Source organism: Hyaena hyaena, unplaced genomic scaffold (genome assembly GCF_003009895.1).
Source record: "Hyaena hyaena isolate Hyena2069 unplaced genomic scaffold, ASM300989v1 scaffold_36, whole genome shotgun sequence".
NCBI classification, from domain to species: Eukaryota; Metazoa; Chordata; class Mammalia; order Carnivora; family Hyaenidae; genus Hyaena; species Hyaena hyaena.
This window is the reverse complement of record NW_024080668.1, coordinates 4720169-4737431: the sequence shown is the minus strand read 5'-3', so window position 1 is coordinate 4737431 and position 17263 is coordinate 4720169. Positions and strand designations below refer to the sequence as shown.

At 57.4% G+C, this 17263-nt stretch overlaps 1 protein-coding gene across 1 annotated transcript in view; it reads left to right on the top strand.

Moving 5' to 3' along the window:
• Nucleotides 1-17263, top strand: part of DRD2 (dopamine receptor D2) — a 61899-nt gene that overhangs the window by 42921 nt on the left and 1715 nt on the right. Inside the window, exons 2-7 of the mRNA XM_039229219.1 lie at nucleotides 5684-5999; nucleotides 10932-11041; nucleotides 12026-12162; nucleotides 13383-13573; nucleotides 14492-14578; nucleotides 16014-16341. Of these exons, the coding sequence (XP_039085150.1) occupies nucleotides 5715-5999; nucleotides 10932-11041; nucleotides 12026-12162; nucleotides 13383-13573; nucleotides 14492-14578; nucleotides 16014-16341 (1138 nt within the window). The 5' untranslated portion in view covers nucleotides 5684-5714. The remainder of the gene's footprint in view (nucleotides 1-5683; nucleotides 6000-10931; nucleotides 11042-12025; nucleotides 12163-13382; nucleotides 13574-14491; nucleotides 14579-16013; nucleotides 16342-17263) is intronic.

Sequence of the window (17263 nt, the reverse complement as noted above, 5' to 3'; positions counted from 1 at the left end):
AAACCATGAGAGACTCTTGAATGCTGAGAACAACTGAGGACTGATGGGGTGTGGGGGGAGAGGGAGAGGGGGAGATGGGCATGGAGGAGGGCACTTGTGGGGATGAGCCCTGGGTGTTATGTGGAAACCAACTTGACAATAAACTATTTAAAATTTGTTTTTTAAATTAAAAAAAAAAAGCTGACTTGGATGGAGAAGCTTGAGGGCAGAAGGCAGGGCAAGGGCAGGCATCTGAGGTGCCCTCTGGGCCCTCCCCCTCCCCAGAGTGAGCCTGACCGAAGCCCCCCCCCCCTCTGGGGCCCCCACCCTTCCTCTGGGACACCACAGAGCCTTAGGGCAGAAGGAAAAGAGGAAGGGAGGAGGCTGGAGCAGCAGCAGGGGCCGCAGGAAAGTGCCAGCAGATCAATGCTGGAAGACCCTGCATTCCACCCCTGCTAAGACGTGCACCCCCCACCTTTGCAGACACACATTTCAGGTGTCTGCAATCAGCGTGCATTTTGCAGTCGACCCCGTCTTAGAGCTGTATTGGAGTTTGACAGCACTCTCTTCCTTCCCGGTGGTGCATTACACAGTGGTGCGTCTTACATTCGGTTCTGTCTTAGAGTCCAGGAAATAGGGCCCCTGAGGTTACGGGCTGCGGGGGGTGGGGGGGGAGTGCGCTGGGAGAGCTAGTCCAGCCCGGCTGCTACCTCATCCTGAGGCTTGCTCAGATTTGTCCTGCAACCATGGTTCAGGAACACTTTGACGTTTTCCTTTCCTTCCTCTCAGGGGTTGTTTGCTGTATCTTGGAAACCCTCTCCCCTCATCTAGACCCCCACTTTCCAGGGAGGAGCCATAGGAGGCAGCTTAAGGTATAACAGCAGGAGGAGCCTGGGGCAGTCCCTGACCTTAATGGGCTGCATTTGGACAGTATGGTTGCCTCACCCCCAGGAGCCTCAGGCTTGTCGTCTGAGTGCTCGTTTCTTTTCATTCTTTTGCTTGGTTCGATTTTTAAAGCTCACATTCCTTGAGAGTCGACCTGTGCCGGACACACACGTATCATCGTACTTAATCCTCACAAAAGTAATCGCGAACCCCCATTTTGCAAATGGGAAAACAGGCTCAGGAAAGCCACGTAATCTAGCCAAGAGCTCGGAGCTAGCAAAGGCGGCATTGGGATTTGAACCAGGCTGTGCTGGTCCTCAGCCCTATCGTATGCTAGTAGCTCTCGTGCTAGAGAGTCTCATCGGTAGGGCTGGGTTTGCTGATGTCTGAATTCCTGCTCCATTTGGTGTTTCGAGAATGAGCCAGACAGCTCCTGCTTGTGAGAGATGTCGGCCCCAGGCAGGAAAAGTGCTGAGGACACAGTAGGGATGGAGCTGGCTCTGGGGGTTGGAAGAAAATCTCGCACCAAGTTATTAATAGGTCCACGGGCATCTAGGCATTTCCCAGGCTTTCCCATTCCTTCTGTAATGCAAAAAAAAAAAAAAAAAAAAAAGAAAGAAAGAAAGAAAGAAAGACCCAAGAACTATCTAGAATAAATACTCAATTAGAAAATTAAATGCATGAGGCCTTCCCAGCTGTAGGCGAAGGGACTCACTCCTGTCCTGCAGGGTAACCAGCACACAGGAAGGAGTGCTCGCTTCTGACCCTCCCCCTGACCGGAAATGCTCTCGTTTGCCATCTTACTTGTTCCCATGATTTTAAGTCCCGATTGAAAGTCTTTCCCCTCCAGGAAGCCCTCCAGGAGCACCCCAGCCGGGCCCATGTGCACCTCCTCTGTGACTTCTGAACATCTGCTGCTGCCCGTGGTGGTAGAGTGGGCCCAGACCCTGTTCGTGCCCAGTGCACTCACTCCCCCACCCACTGGGGCTGCTGACGATGGACCATTCGAGCTGGGTCCGCCCTCATGGCAGGTGCCCATTTGAAGGGAAGTGTCTCTCTCCAGGTCACACCGTCTCCCTGGGACAGCCCTCGCCCTAGGATGTTATGAGAGGGGGCCGCTCAGCAGGCTCCCTGAGGCGGTCACCTGAGGACTCTGATGTGACTTAAGGCAGCCTGGCTTCTCCCCAGCCCAGCCCTGCTTCCTCCCTTCTCTGCAAGCCTCTGCCCCAAGAACATTCCCCAGTAACTTCCCTGCATGCCCAGGTCCGCCTCAGGGTCTTATTTCTGGGGATCTAACACGCAGCACCCGTGCGCCCCTTGGGTTGCCTTTCTTTTTGGCACTTGCTACTGTGGCCGCCTCCCTTTACAGCTACATTTCTCAAGGGTGAAGGGCTTTTCTTCCCGGCTGGACTCACAGAGCCTTTGATTGAGTTCAGCACACAACGTCCGACCTGCAGAGCCCAGAGCACGAGAGAGTATGCTCTTTACTTGTTTATTCCATGAAGATGGGGCATGACCAAGACGTAGTGTAGTGCTTAAGGAGCTTACACTCCAGTGGGGGGGGGGGGGCGGCAGATACACAGAGAGGGTGTGTTCCAGAAGAGAACTCAGGAACGATGTTGGTGTTTCGAGCACCCTGCCAGCCAGCTCCAAGGGGAGGGGGTCCAGCAGAAAGCACTCGAGATGGGTTCCAGAGCGGGGAAGATTCTGAGCAAGCCGTTCTTTGGAGGCCGTGGAAGGTCTGGGCAAGCAGCGGGAGGGGAAGGGAAGTTTTCCAAAGACTTTTCTCATTTGTGAGTGGGGAATAATAGCTACAAGCCTCAGGGTTGTTTTGAGGACAAAACTGTCAAATAAATCTATCAAATCCTCTCCAAATATAGGAAGCCACCTCATAGGCAGGCTCAGGATTGTAGGGAAAGAGAAGTCTGGCTGGGTACAGACAAGGGGTGGGGTGAGGTGGGGTGGGCACAGAGAAGGGGTGGGGTGGGCTGGGTACAGACAAGGGGTGGGGTGGGGTGGAAGGGAAGCAGCAGTCTCCATCCGAGGCCACTGGCCCTATAGAGAGACGGATGGGGGAAGTAAGAGGTGGGGCAGACAGAAGCTTCAGGAGCCCTGGGGGAAGTGAGCGGGTCTCCATGTCTCCGGCCCCGGAAAGTGCTTGGCACCTTGCTGTATGCCTGACAGGCTCAACAGACTCCCAGTCTGATGTGAAAACGAGGGGCGGGAGCAGCCGCGATGGGTATGTGCACACAGCTGGCTGGCAAGGTGCTCCAAAGAGGAAGAGGGGCCCAGGCCTTTGCAGAGGGCAGCATCCATACGATACAGGCATCAGCGCCTTTGGGTTGGAAGAGTTTTACACGGGTCATTTCACGTCACCCTGCTTGGAGTTAGGGATTTGCCTTCCCCAGAGACTGCAGGCTGGTGGTGCTGGGGAGGACATCACCCACACCCCTCTGCTGGGGGCCAGCAGAGCAAATGTGTCCAACGAGGTTGAGGGGGGAGTGGGGGGGTGGGACAGACCCTTCTCCGAAGTCCCTTGTGACCTCTGTGGCTGCTGTGCCCTCCTCCCTGATTTGCACATGGTTCCACGCCCATCCCAAGTGGCATAGACCAGTGGATTTCAAGTCCCTTCAGGTAGCCAGGCACCTGGAAGTCGGGGTGCTTTGTGCAGAGTGCCTTGAGATTCTGATAAGCTTGATTCCATCGTGTAAGATAGGAACACTTTTGCTAGCAGGAGAGCCAGCTATATTATATGTGCATTATGTTCTAATCACAACCAAAACACAGGCTGTCAAGCTCGTCAATGCCTGATGCATCTCAGGTCTGCCTCCCTGGCTCTCTGCTTCCTGCTCTCAGCCCCCCCCCGAGCCCAAGGCAGAAATGCTGTTTCCTCTCCCCCTTCTCTCCCTGCTCGTCCCGGCCCCTCCCCTACACCGCATCTATGCGGTGGATACGGACCCACAGGTTACACTGACTCTGAATACGTCTCCTATTCCATTCCGGCCACCTTCGTTCGGACAGCCACCCTCTCTTCTTCGAATGGCAGCCCCCGCCTGGCCTCCCCCAAGGCCCTTCTGAAACACCAGCCCCGTGGTCCTTCCTCTGCACCCAGCCTCTCAGGGGCTCCCAATCTCACGAGAGCCAATCGGGCCCATGACTGGCCCCCCGGTTTCACTTTCCCCCGCTTCGTGCCCTACATTTTTAGCCAAATGGAACTATTTGTCGTCTGGCACTGTGTTGCGTTCTCTCTAGCTGCAGGGTCTCCCAAACTCTGTTGCCTGGCTGTGTCTTCCTTTGATTGCATCTCAGATGGCACCTCCTTCAGGAAGTCCTCGGGCTCTCAGGGCAGAAATGCAGAAACTCATCCTCTCTTCCTTGGGTTCCTACAGCCTCCCAGCTGGGATCCTGCTACCTGCTTGGCCACAAACTTTCATCCTCTGAACAGCAGTGGGAACATTCTCTCCAGAAGGCGCATCTGGTCACGTGGTTCTCCATGCCCTTGGGCTCAGATCTAAGAGCACGACTTGGAAGGGCTTCTAGAATCTCGCTGTGGCAGATCAACCCCTAGGCTTCAACTGTCCCTAAAGACTCTCTTCCAGCCCTCCACCGAGCGCCTGCTCTCTCCCTCTGTCATTTGCTTACTCTGTTTCTTGTGTCTAGACCCTTCCCTGGCATCCCAGCTTTTCACCTCATGGCTCTGGGCTGTCTGCCAAATGCCACTTCCTCTGAAAAGTCTTCTTTCAATCCTTAAACTAGCTTACTTGTCTCTCCCGCAATCTATATCCTAGTGCCAACTGCTTATAGATTTAAGTGCTTGATTCATGGGGCTGTTGTTTCTTTTAGAATGTGAGCTGGGTAGGGGCTCCCGGGTGGCTCAGTCTGTTAAGCGTCTGACTTCGGCTCAGGTCATGATCTCATGGTTTGTGGGCTTGAGCCCTGCGTCGGGCTCTGTGCTGACAGCTCAGAGCCTGGAGCTGCTTCAGATTCTGTGTCTCCCTCTCTCTCTGCTGCTCCCGTCTTATGCTCTGACTGTCTCTCAAAAATAAGTAAATAGGGGCGCCTGGGTGGCTTAGTCGGTTAAGCGTCCGACTTTCGCTTAGGTCACAATCTCGTAGTTCGTGGGTTCGAGCCCCGCGTCGGGCTCTGTGCTCTCAGCCAGCTCAGAGCCTGGAGCCTGTTTCAGAGTCTGTGTCTCCCTCTCTCTCTGACCCTCCCCTGTTCACGCTGTCTCTCTCTCCTAGAAGTAAATAAAAACACTGAAAAAAAAATAAGTAAACATTAACAAAAATTTTAAAAAATATTTAGAATGTATATTTCGTTCTAGCCTGTGTGTCTAGCACTGCATAGAACAATCAGTAATAAGTATTTATAGAAGTATAGTATTTATAAGCTCAATAAGTATTTCTAGAATCAAGGACGAATGAATGCGTGCTCCTGTCCTTGCCCCTTGAAGCTGGGACTTCTCGCTAACTTGTCTCTGGGGGGTGGGGGGGTGGGGTGGTACATGGGATGCGCTTACTAAGTGTTTGCTAAATAAATAGATGAATGAACGATCAGCTTTTTCAAGCTCATTTATTTTATTATACTTAAAAAAAAAATTACACTTGCTCATTTATTTGCCCATCTGCAAGAGCTTTCCAACAGAATAGCGGCAGCCGGCCCCATGTTTTAAGGAAATCGTTAAAAGATACAGAACTGAAAATCCCGAGGCTGGAGATTTCTAACTGCTGGGGGTTGGCTGTAGCTCCGGAGCTTTCCGTGGGAGGCGGCAGGCTGCGGGAGGTCCTGTTCACTCCCTGTGTCCGTTTGTCCTGGCCAGAGCCTGGCCACCCGGCGGCCCCGCTGCGGCGATGGACCCACTGAACCTGTCCTGGTTCGAGGATGACCTGGAGAGCCAGAACTGGAGCCGGCCCTTCAACGGGTCGGAAGGAAGGACGGGCAGGCCTCACTACAACTACTACGCCATGCTGCTCACCCTCCTCATCTTCGTCATCGTCTTCGGCAACGTGCTGGTGTGCATGGCCGTGTCCCGCGAGAAGGCGCTGCAGACCACCACCAACTACCTGATCGTCAGCCTGGCCGTGGCCGACCTCCTGGTGGCCACGCTCGTCATGCCCTGGGTCGTCTACTTGGAGGTAGGTCTGCACTCCCCTCCGCTGCCGGGGAGCCTGGGGTCCGGGCTCCTCACCGGCTCCTCCCTGGTGCCTTCTCAGCTGGCCTGGCCCCTTCCTCCACTCTGGGCTTCGTTTTTCTCCTTATGAAATGGGCTTAATGTCTCTTTCACAATCCCAACTACCGGTTGGAGAGTGCTTACCAAGGGTCGAGTCCTCCATCCACGGCGTCTTCCCGTGCAGCCCGCAGACCAGCCCTGCGAGGTCACCCCACCACTACCACCATTTCACGGTGGTGAGCCAGGTGGTCAGAGAAATTCGGTGACTTCTCCGGCATCATGCAGGTGCCAGGTCCTGGATGGAACTCGGCTCGGCCCTCGGTTGATTCCTTACATGGTGTTAGAAATGAGAACAATGGAGGTAGATCCTCAAGGAAGGGAGACGTTCATGCTTCCAGACCCGAAGCTTCCCGTTCTTTCTTCCCGCTTCAAAAGTGGGGGCTGCTGCTCCGTGTGCTCCTTGTCCTTCGCCTCTTCCCCAGTTGCTCTAGCGCCCATGTCTGGGACCTCCAGGCGGGGGCCGCTGGGGGCTTTGCCACAGCCCCCTCGCTCGGGAAGGACCCGACGGCCAGGTCCTCGGCTCGGCCAGGACGGAGCCCAGCCCTGCACCTCCGAGTCGAGAGCAGGCAGCCCCTGCCGCGGTCCAGGCACCACGCCAGGCTTTTCGCAGACACAGACTCAGCAAACAGTCTCGCTAATCCTGGCAGTTGATACTATTCTTCTCAGTTTACAGACGAGGAGACAGAAGGTTTGAGAAACTGTCCTCAGATCGCACAGCAAGGGGAGAAACTGGGGAGTCCCTTCTAGGTGGATGCTTTTCAGGGCCGACAGGCAGAAGTGGGAGGGTCTGGGGAGCTTGGGTCTGGATCCTGCCCCTTTCTCTGCCTAGGACTCTGGAGTGGAGTCTGGGAACTGACCAGCCATTCAGGAAAGAGCCAGCACTGAGGTCACTGAGATCACCGGGCAGTTACCTTCCTGTCCTGGGCACGGGGGGGGGGGGGGGGGGGGGGGGGGGGGGGGGGGGGGGGGGGGGGGGGGGTACCCCTGTGCCACGGAGGCAAGCCCCTGGCTGGGAGGCAAGGGCTTCCACTTTTAAAGGAAAACATGACGTTTTGAAGACTTGAGTGGAGGAGACATTCAGAAGGAGGAGCTGAGGTGGGAAGCGGAGGCTGGTCCAACGTGGCATCTCTCCTGGTCTCCGCGCCTGGGGGGCTCCCTGTGTTTCCATGTGGCGCTCAGGTCATCCCATCCCTGGTTTCCTGTAGCTCAGCCCCAACAGGCTAGAACGTTCAAAATGAGTGTTAAGGAAGAACTCCAAAGGAAGCAAACAAGATAGCATGAAATCTACAGGTGCCACAGGCCAGGGGTCCCCTTCCTCCACGACTCACACGTCTGTGAGTCTGTCCACGCACGTCCTATCTGAGGGTCTCTCCTTGAGGACTGCTTCTGAATCCTAAGGCCTAGGCCCTTCCTGCTCCCTTTCAAAGGAGGGTCCCGGGCCTCAGACCATCAGAGGAGAATGAGGGGCGAGTGGCAGAGAAAACGACCTCTCTGTGCCTCGCTTTCCTTATCCACATAAAAGAGATAATAATAGTATCTAGCTCAGACATTGCTTGCAAATCTAATGAGTTAAGGGCTCAGAATGGTGCTGCACACACTAATGAGCAAGATGTAGAAGTCTGCTGTGACAATGGTGATGAAGAGGAACATGGTGGTGGGAGATACCCAGCACCGGTCCTCATAGAGACGGCCCTCCCCCTGCCCAGGCAGCCAGCCGCCGTCTGCCCAACGCGAGGCATGCTCTGCCCGCGGCTCCGTGCAAGGCTTCTGGGCTTCCAGATCCTACGCCTTCCCAGATGCTCCAGGATAGAGCCACATCTGTACCTTAGACTGTATGGGGCTGGGGGTGGGGGGGTGGTTCTGAGAACCTGTAAGGCCTTTGAACAGGTATTTTCAACATAACCAGTTCACCATTATTTTAAGGAGGAAGCTCAGTGGTTTGGGGGGCAGGGTGGAGAGCGGTATCGCAGAGGGTAGTGCTCTAATCTGCCCATTATTTCCCTTTAAAACAAGAGCTGGACCGTGAGCCCCAGTTACAGGATGTCGGCTCAGCCCTTCACTGTCCCGGGTGGCGCCTCAGCTGAGCCCAGCATCCTGCCAGAGCATTCTTGCAACCCATATACTCTGTGCTTTCTAAGAGACGCTCTTGTTGTCCAGAATTTTCCATCCTGTTCCTTTCCCAGCGATATTAGTGCCTCTGATAGCCTGCCATGTCTAGCGTGGGACTGGGTGTGCTTTATTTGTTCTGCTTAGCCTATGGAAAGCTGGTTTTGCCGTGAGAGAACCAGGTTCAATTCCCAACTCTACCACTTTCCATCTGGAGAAGGTCCTGACAGAAGACAGCCGGGGGTCACTTGTCGGCATGCACCCCTTTGAGGCGAGGGTTTTAGGTGTGCCTTTTCCAGATGGGCAGATGAGACTGAGGAGTGAATGGACCAGGGTCCCGTTTATTCACGCCTGCAGTGTGGCCCGGGCGCATCTGTGCCTTACTCTACCCCTAGGGCATTGTCTACCATCGGTGAAGAACCCCTAGGACCACTGCGGTGTGATGGACGCAGGTGTGGGGACATAATGGGGAGTACGTGGGGGCAAGGAAGTCTGGCAGGAAGAGGTGATGCTTCCGGAAGAATTATCCAGAGGAAGGAGCAAGGCTTTGGCGTTCCAGGCAGAAAAGAAAAGTACGCAAAGCTACAGGGCAGGAAGGGGGCGTAGCTGGCCAAGATTTCGGGGGGGCAGCAGTGTATCATTAACCTCAGAGGTTTGCTGTCACTGTGGTTAGACATGAGTACGAAGTGTTTGGGGCGGTGTCTGACACACAGTAAGTGCCGGTTCTCACCAGCAGTGGACCCCGAGAGCTCACGGCCCACGCTGTAGCTCGGCTTCCTGTGAACAGTGAAGCCAAGAAATGGTCCCTCCTCCGCTGCTAAGTCACCAGGGGACCCTGGGCAAGGCCACTTTCCTCGCCAACCCCATGGTTGACACCCTCGCAGTTATCACCCCTCCTCTCACGCTCTACGTGCCTGTAGTGATTTTTGCATAATTCGCTTCTCTTTTGACAAGCTGGATGGTCCTCCCCCAGACAGCTTAGAGGGAGCATGGATGTGCTGCCGGAGCCAGGTGCTTCAGTCCCAGCGCTGTGTCGAGCCCACTTGCTGGGGGGGGGGGGCCCTAAACTGGGGTCCCCTCACCCGTGAGGGAGATAGCAGCCCTGTCTTGTACGAGCGTGAGATGCCCACATGCCCACAGTCGGTATACGTGGCTGCCAGCAGTTTCTCTCGAATCTCTGAGTCAGCTGACCCCAGGACGTGGAGGAAAGCCCTCCCTTCTTCTGTGCTCCAGACAGGCCTTCAGGGCGGGGATTGAGAGCTCCCTAAAGGCAAGGACTATGCCAGCACTGTTTGCCACTGTACCCCAGAATCTAGCAGAGAGTCTGGCCCAGAGTAAGTTGCTCATAAGTGTCTGTAGGAAAGATAGAAGGCAGGGGAGAGGCAAGGAGGAAGAGGAAGAGGGCCCTGGTGGCTCAGACCTAGATCCCCAGCGACATAGAAGCAGTTCTGAAGTGCCAGTCTGGGGTGGGGGGTGGGGGGCTCAAGGTGGAGGGTGGACCAGGTGGGTCTGGGACCCTCCCAGCGGTGCCCTACTGGTAGACTCTACTTACACCCCAGGAGCTCCCCACCCCCCATCCGGACCTGATCTGCCATCTTGGGCAGCCCTGTGCTGCGATGTGGGCTCACGCGAGCCCAGAGAAGGCGGCTTCCAGTCTTCTGGGACCAGCTGCTGTTTCTTCACGTCCAACAACAGCAGCTGTTGTTCCTGACACTGAGCTTAAGTGCCAGCATTTGGTTTCACGGCTGGGAGCAGAGAAAATGGGCAGCACTGAGAACGGGCATGTTCTCATCGGCACTATGGCTGACAGTACCATGACACCAGGGTGGGGACTGGCCTGCCCCGGGCCCTGCGAGGGGCCTTTCCTGCTCTTCTTCCTCCTGTTGGGAGAGGCCCAGGATGTGTCTCTGTCCTGCCTCTGTGCTCAGGGTCAGGGTGCCCCAAACTTCCAAAGGTGCCTGGGCCAGCCCGCTGCGTGCCTGTGCGTGTAAACAGGGAGGGGGGTAGATGTGCATGGCCATACGGGAAAGTGAGTGAGTGGGGGTGGGTACAGGAGCGGGCCTCCTCAGCTCCATCATACAAAGATATACGGGGACAGCTCCCCCTCCCCGCCCCCTTCTGGTGTTCCCAGAGCGTGAGCCCAGGTTTTCTTTCCAGAATTCCCCAGGTTTGACAAAGAACAGAACTGTCTTCTCTGTTTCAGAGCCATGGTCCTCACCGTTGTCCTTAACGGACACTCGCCGGGCCCAGACTCTGAGCCACCCACCAAGCTGGTCCCAGAGGAGCTGCCCAGCTCCCCCAGAAACCTGGGATCGGGGCAGGATCAGAAACTGAGCTGAAGGGCTCGGGCAGGTCACTGCCCATTTCTGAGACTCAGTTTCCCCACTGGTAGAACGGGATTGCGGGCAGATCACACGGATGTTTTACAGACGAAGGCTCAAAGTTGAGGCGGTAGCTGTTTAAGTTGGTCATCTTTCTTCTAGACAGGCTCTTGGCACAGAATGGCCCTATGTGTCTAGCAGGGGAGGGGACCAGGGACACGTGCCTCAGACACCCAGGGGCATGACTCCCCTTTGCTGCCCCACTTCTCCCCCCGGGCCCCAGCTGGAGACCCCCAAGGCCCCCCAGCTGCCCTCTGGGCCTGTGGCCCACCTGTCCCGGGAAAGCCGAGCCACGGGGCCTAAGCTCATCGTCCGTCTTCCATCTGCCTGGTGTGGTGCTCTGTCCCCAGGTGGTGGGCGAGTGGAAGTTCAGCAGGATTCACTGTGACATCTTTGTCACTCTGGACGTCATGATGTGCACGGCGAGCATCCTGAACCTGTGCGCCATCAGCATCGACAGGTGAGCCAGGGTGGCAGAGGGGATCCCGGGCCGCTGACCTTCCGGCCTGCAGACACGAGCTGTGTGCCCGGGAGTCCACATGTGTGTGCGTGCATGGGTGTGCACGTGCATACATGCACAGGTGTGTAGGTGCACGTGGGTCTGGCTGGGAGAGCCCAGACCACCTCACGAGAGGCCACCTTCCAGATGGAGATGTCACCAAGGATACCCAGACAGTGCCTGAGAAGAGGAGAAAGCTCCCAGTGCTCACGGCAGCCCTAGGTCTACCGCGTCCTGCCTAAGTAGCCTGGGGCAGAGTGTGTACCTTCTCAGAACCCTACCCTGTCTAGAAATCAAGGGTGATGACGCCTGTCCAGGTGGGGCCAGTGTCTGGTTGTGCATCTCTTGTCCAGAGCAGGGCAGGCCCGTGGCCAAGGGGGCCCAGGCTATGCTCACTTTGCTAAACTCTACCCTTGGAGCCATTCACTGATTTGCACACGCAGGCCACGTGGGCCCCCCCGGCAGGATTCTTGAAAGATGAAGTGAGTTACTATATGAGAAGTGCCGGGTCGAGGAATCGAGTGACTATGAGCAGTTGCCACCGTTGTTATTTTCTGCCGAGTGGGGCTGGCTGAGCCCTCGCTCTGAGGGGCCTGGAACAAACACTTCCAGCTTCTGTGAGCCCGGCATGGGTGCAGTTTCAAAGGTGCAAAAACCCAGACCGTGGGCCCTCAAAAACCTTAAAATCCAAGTAGGGAGACTGGAGTAATAGAAATGGGCCAGGACTGCCTGGTAGCCGGTCAGGTAAAGTGTCACCAGCTACCCTTGCTGTCTGAGCTGGGGCAGGAGAAAGGAGTGCCGTAGGGTAGACAGGCAGGCTTCGGGGAGGTGACAGCTGGCACTCTCTAAGGTACGGGGTGTCTCTAGGGTATGCCTGCTGCGGAATGAGGGGTCCCTGGGCCTGGGCACCCCAGACTCAGGGCCCCCTGTCCCGTGACCCTGCAGGTACACAGCCGTGGCCATGCCCATGCTCTACAACACCCGCTACAGCTCCAAGCGCCGAGTCACTGTCATGATCGCCATCGTCTGGGTCCTGTCTTTTACCATCTCCTGTCCGCTGCTTTTCGGACTCAACAACACAGGTGAGTCCTGCCTCTGTCTGCCTGGGGCTCCGCCGGCCCCCTTCCCTGCACGGGACCCCGAGGGAGCTGAGCCGCTGGATGCAGGCTTAGGGGGAGGACTTGTTCGCCAGCCTAGGCTGAGGCCAGGCTGGGTCTCCCCGGCCCAGCCTGACCCTCATTTGTACCTGGAGGGGCCAGAGAGGAACAGTAGCTCAGGGCACTATGGGGTTGGGTGAGGAGTGGGGGGCGTGGGGGGAATGATTAGGGAGGATGTCTGGCCATTTTCAGCTTTGCTTATTCAACCGAAGCAGGCCAGACAGGCTCACCAACTGCATGTGTTTTTTGTGTGTGTGTGCACACTCATGTGCCCACATGAGGGGTGACGATGGGGCCCCATCCCCACCCCGTGGTGATGCTGTTTGTGGTAATGAGGCTGCAGCCCAAGCTGGCCAAGCCCAGCACAGACCTGACTCCCCTGGAGGAGGAGAGGTGGAAATAGGTAGAGGCTAGCCCACCGTGCCTGTCCTGTGCGTCTGAGGTAGAGGAAGGAGATGTGGGCCTGCCTGCCTGCCGGCGTGGGCGTAGAACTTTCTCTCATCAGGGAGGCTCCAGTGAGGCGGGCGCACCTCTGGAGACCCTTGCGGGGCAAGACACCAAGAAGCCTTGCAATGCACTTCTTGTGGGCATTCCTAGAAGCAGGGAGTAGGTCATGGTCTGAGCAGCTGCTCAGAGCAGTCTGGAAAGGCCCTGAGATACCGGACAGACACCTGCTAGGCCAGGAAGGGAACTTGAAAACACATCGGGACATAGGTGAGTTGGGCAAACAGGACCAAGTCCCCTTGTCCTAAGGCTGAAAGGTGGTAGACCTCCCCCACGTATACAGGAGGGGTTGACATAAGGGTTTACGCTTTGACAATAGTTTTCTTCCGTTATTTTTCCCAAGCACACTGGCTCCGCTTGTGTGGTCACGGAAATTAAACTAGTACTGAAATGAGGAGGGAACGTTAACGGGGAAGCTCGGAAGCAGTTCATGAGGGCCTAGCTTTTTGCTCACGGTTGTGATTTGAAATCTCTGGCTTACGGCGTGTGTTCATCTACGTCTAGCACTTCCGGGCGGCCTTGGACACCCGGTCCTCTGTGACCTCGCTGCTTGGGTCCAGCAGAGGAGGGAAGGGTGTCTCGTGGCGCTGTGGCCCCGTGGGCCGCTGACGCCCCCTCCGTGCTCTCCTCACCCCCCACAGACCAGAATGAGTGCATAATCGCCAACCCCGCGTTCGTGGTGTATTCTTCCATCGTCTCCTTCTACGTGCCCTTCATCGTCACCCTGCTGGTCTACATCAAGATCTACATCGTCCTCCGCAGGCGCCGCAAGCGGGTCAACACCAAGCGCAGCAGCCGGGCTTTTAGGGCCAACCTGAAGGCCCCACTCAAGGTCCCCAGAAACCCCCTCCCCTCCAGTGCCCACACCTCACCATTAGCAGGGGGGCTTGCCTGTGCGCAGGCGGGGGCCCAGGGCAGCGCAGCAGGGTGGGGTCTAGGCTGGAGGGCGCTCCACGGACCCAGGCAGGGCACAGCCCCAAGGCTTGGACCTCCGTGGAGTGACCAGATCTCCAGGAGGCGGATGGAGGAGGGGCGGGCGGCGGACACGCTCTGGGAGAAGTCTGCTCGGAGATCTTCGAACGCACCGTGTCCTCTCCTTCCTCTCCCGTCGCTCGTCCTTCCTCGCCGCGGCCCCTCACTCGGCCTTTCCTCCCTCTGCGCTTCCCTCCCCCCTCTTTACCTTTCGTGCTCCCCGTGCTCCCGTCTGTGCACACCTCCTCCTTCCCCGCCATTCCCTCCTCCTCTCCTCTACCTTGCTTCCATTCCCTCCCCCTTATGTCTTGTGAATTCTCCCCTCTGCTCAGCCCTCCCTGTTGGGAAGACAGTATGTGGGCCTGGAAGGAACTAAGAGTCTGGGGTTAGACACATCAGGTTCAAGGCCTGGCACTGCCACGTTTTTTTGCTGAGTGACCTTGGGCAAGTTGCTTAACTTCTCTGAGCCTCGGTTTCCTCATCTGTTAAATGGGAATCATAATGCCAACCTCTCGGCGTGGTTTTGAGGATTCAGTGTGAGAGGGGTTTATCTCGCATGTGCCAGACCCTTCACAGATACCCCATAAAAGTCACGGCCTGTTCGTCCCTCATCCTGCCCACGTTCTCTCCTCACAGGACCAACCTTCACTCTCCCCTCCTCAGGCCCCCCCCTCCTCTGCCCTGCTCTGAGCCCCTGTGCCCAGCCTGAGCAGCCCACACTGGGGGTCTGTCCCCAGCCGCCTGCCCGTCATGACCAGTGTACTGGCTCACTCCACAGGGCACCTGCACTCACCCCGAGGACATGAAACTCTGCACCGTTATCATCAAGTCCAATGGGAGGTTCCCAGTGAACAGAAGGAGAGTGGTAAGTGCTCAGGTCAGGGACCCAGGGCCGGGCCCTTCCGCCCCTCGGGAACCCAGCTGCCGTGATTCGCAGACACCTCAGCGGCAGAGCACCTCCCAGGCTCCCCCACGGCCCCCGGGGCCAGATGCACCAGGCACACCTCACGGGCAGGCAGGCAGCGAGCCGGCCCGATTCCACAAGGCACACATAGGTGCCCCTAGCGTGAGAAAATGGTTGGGAGAGAGGACTTGGCCGTAATAACATAATGCACATCAGAAGAATGGCTATTACCATTCACTGAACACCCACCGTGTTTCTACTATCTCATCAAATCCTCACAGTGACCCTGAGAGGTAAGTCTTATTGAGCTTATTGACTTTAATGTTACAGAAGAGGAAACAGAGGCTCAGAGAGGGTAGGTAGCTCACCCGAGGCGAAACAGGGGGAAAGTGCATGTTTGAGAGCCCAAACCCTTGTGACTCCGAGGTCCACACCTCTGCTGTTCTTTCCCACTCGCATGTGCTTCCTTACTACAGGCAGGTCCTGGGGCTGGAGGCTGGGCGTGGAGGGGTGAGTAGGGCGGGGGGTGGGGAGCAGAGCAGCCTTGGGACTGTGGGGCAGTGCAGCGCGTAAGTAGAGCTTGGACATGCGGAACCACGGCCGACCCAGGCTCTGCCCAGAGGAAGTAGTAGCAGGGTCCCAGCGGCAGGTGCCGCCCCCCGAGCTGGGCCAGGACACCCACCCAGGGGTGCACGTGAAGTCCAGGTCAGGTGTCCGCAGGGAGAGGGCCTCCACCGTTCCCTTGAACAGTAAGGGCAGGACTCCAGGGAGTCCTTCATGAGATGGGTGACATCGAGTCCCAGTCTCAGGACTGGGACTGGGGCGGCCGCAGAGTCCTATCACCCAGGTGCACGGCGAGGCTGCATTTCAGAAGTTCAAGCTGAAACCCCAAGGTCCGGGGGACCTGAGAGGCAGTGAGTGGATCCCCACCAGGGCCTCCAGATCAGCTTGGCAGGAAGGATTGGGGGTTGGGAGGCTGGGGTTAGCCTTTTGGCACCCGGATCGGTCTACGAGGAGAATGTGGGGGGGTGTCTCAGGTCAGCCTGGCGGCCCCTTGATTCAGCCAGGCAGGAAGAACAGAGGTGCCCGCTATGCAGTTAGAACATGAGCTCCTGTGGCAGGCCCTGAACGCCAAACCAGTATTCCCAGCAGCCAGCTGGGTGCCCGGTGCTCACTGGTGCTCAGTAAGTGGTGCTGAGTTCATAAGAGAAGTGCTGGGCTAGTAAGCCCCCACGGATGGTTGTGGGGTTATTGAGGCCGCATCAGGATTGCTCTGGGAGGAGGGCTGGGGATGACCCTGTAGCCAGGGACCGCCGTGGGTCTGGCCCCGGCCCGGACCGTCCCGACCGCCGGAGGACCGGCCTGGCTTTACCCGGAGTTCTCTGCCTCTGTGCAGGAGGCTGCCCGCCGAGCGCAGGAGCTAGAGATGGAGATGCTGTCCAGCACCAGCCCTCCCGAGAGGACCCGGTACAGCCCCATACCGCCCAGCCACCACCAGCTGACCCTCCCCGACCCGTCCCACCACGGCCTCCACAGCACGGCCGACAGCCCCGCCAAACCAGAGAAGAATGGGCATGCCAAAGACCACCCCAAGATTGCCAAGATCTTTGAGATCCAGTCCATGCCCAACGGCAAAACCCGGACCTCTCTGAAGACCATGAGCCGCAGGAAGCTCTCCCAGCAGAAGGAGAAGAAAGCCACCCAGATGCTCGCCATTGTTCTCGGTGAGTCAGGCTGGCCGGTGGCCGCGCCATCGCCAAGGAAAGGACCCATCGCCGGGGACCCGCCCACCAAGATGGGTCCTGTTACCTGCCATCCGCTTCCTAACCATGGCTGGTGGGCCAGGGAACCGGCACTTTCTCAGGTGTGGGCCACTCCCACTGATCTACACATTAGGTAGATTCTATAATTATGTTCCTTTTACACATGGGAAAACTGAGGTCTGGACTGGGTATATGACGTGCCCAAGGAAGACCTATGATTTAAACTCAGGGAGTCTGACTTCAGAGTCTGTGAGCTTGTCCAGCTTACCAGCGTGACCCCCAGAGCATCATGACCCCAGGCCACCCCCCCCCCCCCCCCCCCGCCTCTGGAGTCCCCTCAGCAGGAGATTGCCCCTCGAGGCTGTTGTGCTGAACGGTACACAGAGGTGAAAGCGTTTTGGAAAGTGCAAAGCAGTGTGAGAAGTGCACACAGGAATGTGTCCTCAGCATGGTTTGGGTGTCCTGCTATTGTCAACGAATTGGGAATTCAGGTCACTTCAGCTCAACCGAGACCCGTGGGACCAGAGCTGGGGCTGGAGCGGGGAGCCATGTGAATGAGGGCGTGGCTCAGCCAGCCAGGCACGGCTTTCAGATAAAAGTCTCCTAGAAAACCCCAGGGGGCGAGTCCAGACCCAAGGCTGGACGCGATGTGACGTGGCCGGCTGGGAACGGGAGGGGCCAATGTGACTGTGCCTTCCCCGCCGCACCCAGGGTCCCAGGCCACCCTTCCAGGCCCACCATCCCCTCTGGCCTCCAGCCAGGCCTGCGGTGTGAGCCAGCCGGCGTTACTACCCTGCCATTACGAAGGCACGCACAGGGTCACCGCAGGTTAAGGGGCAGAGCCTTGACCACGCGGCTGGGGGTGACAGAGGAGGGCTGGAGC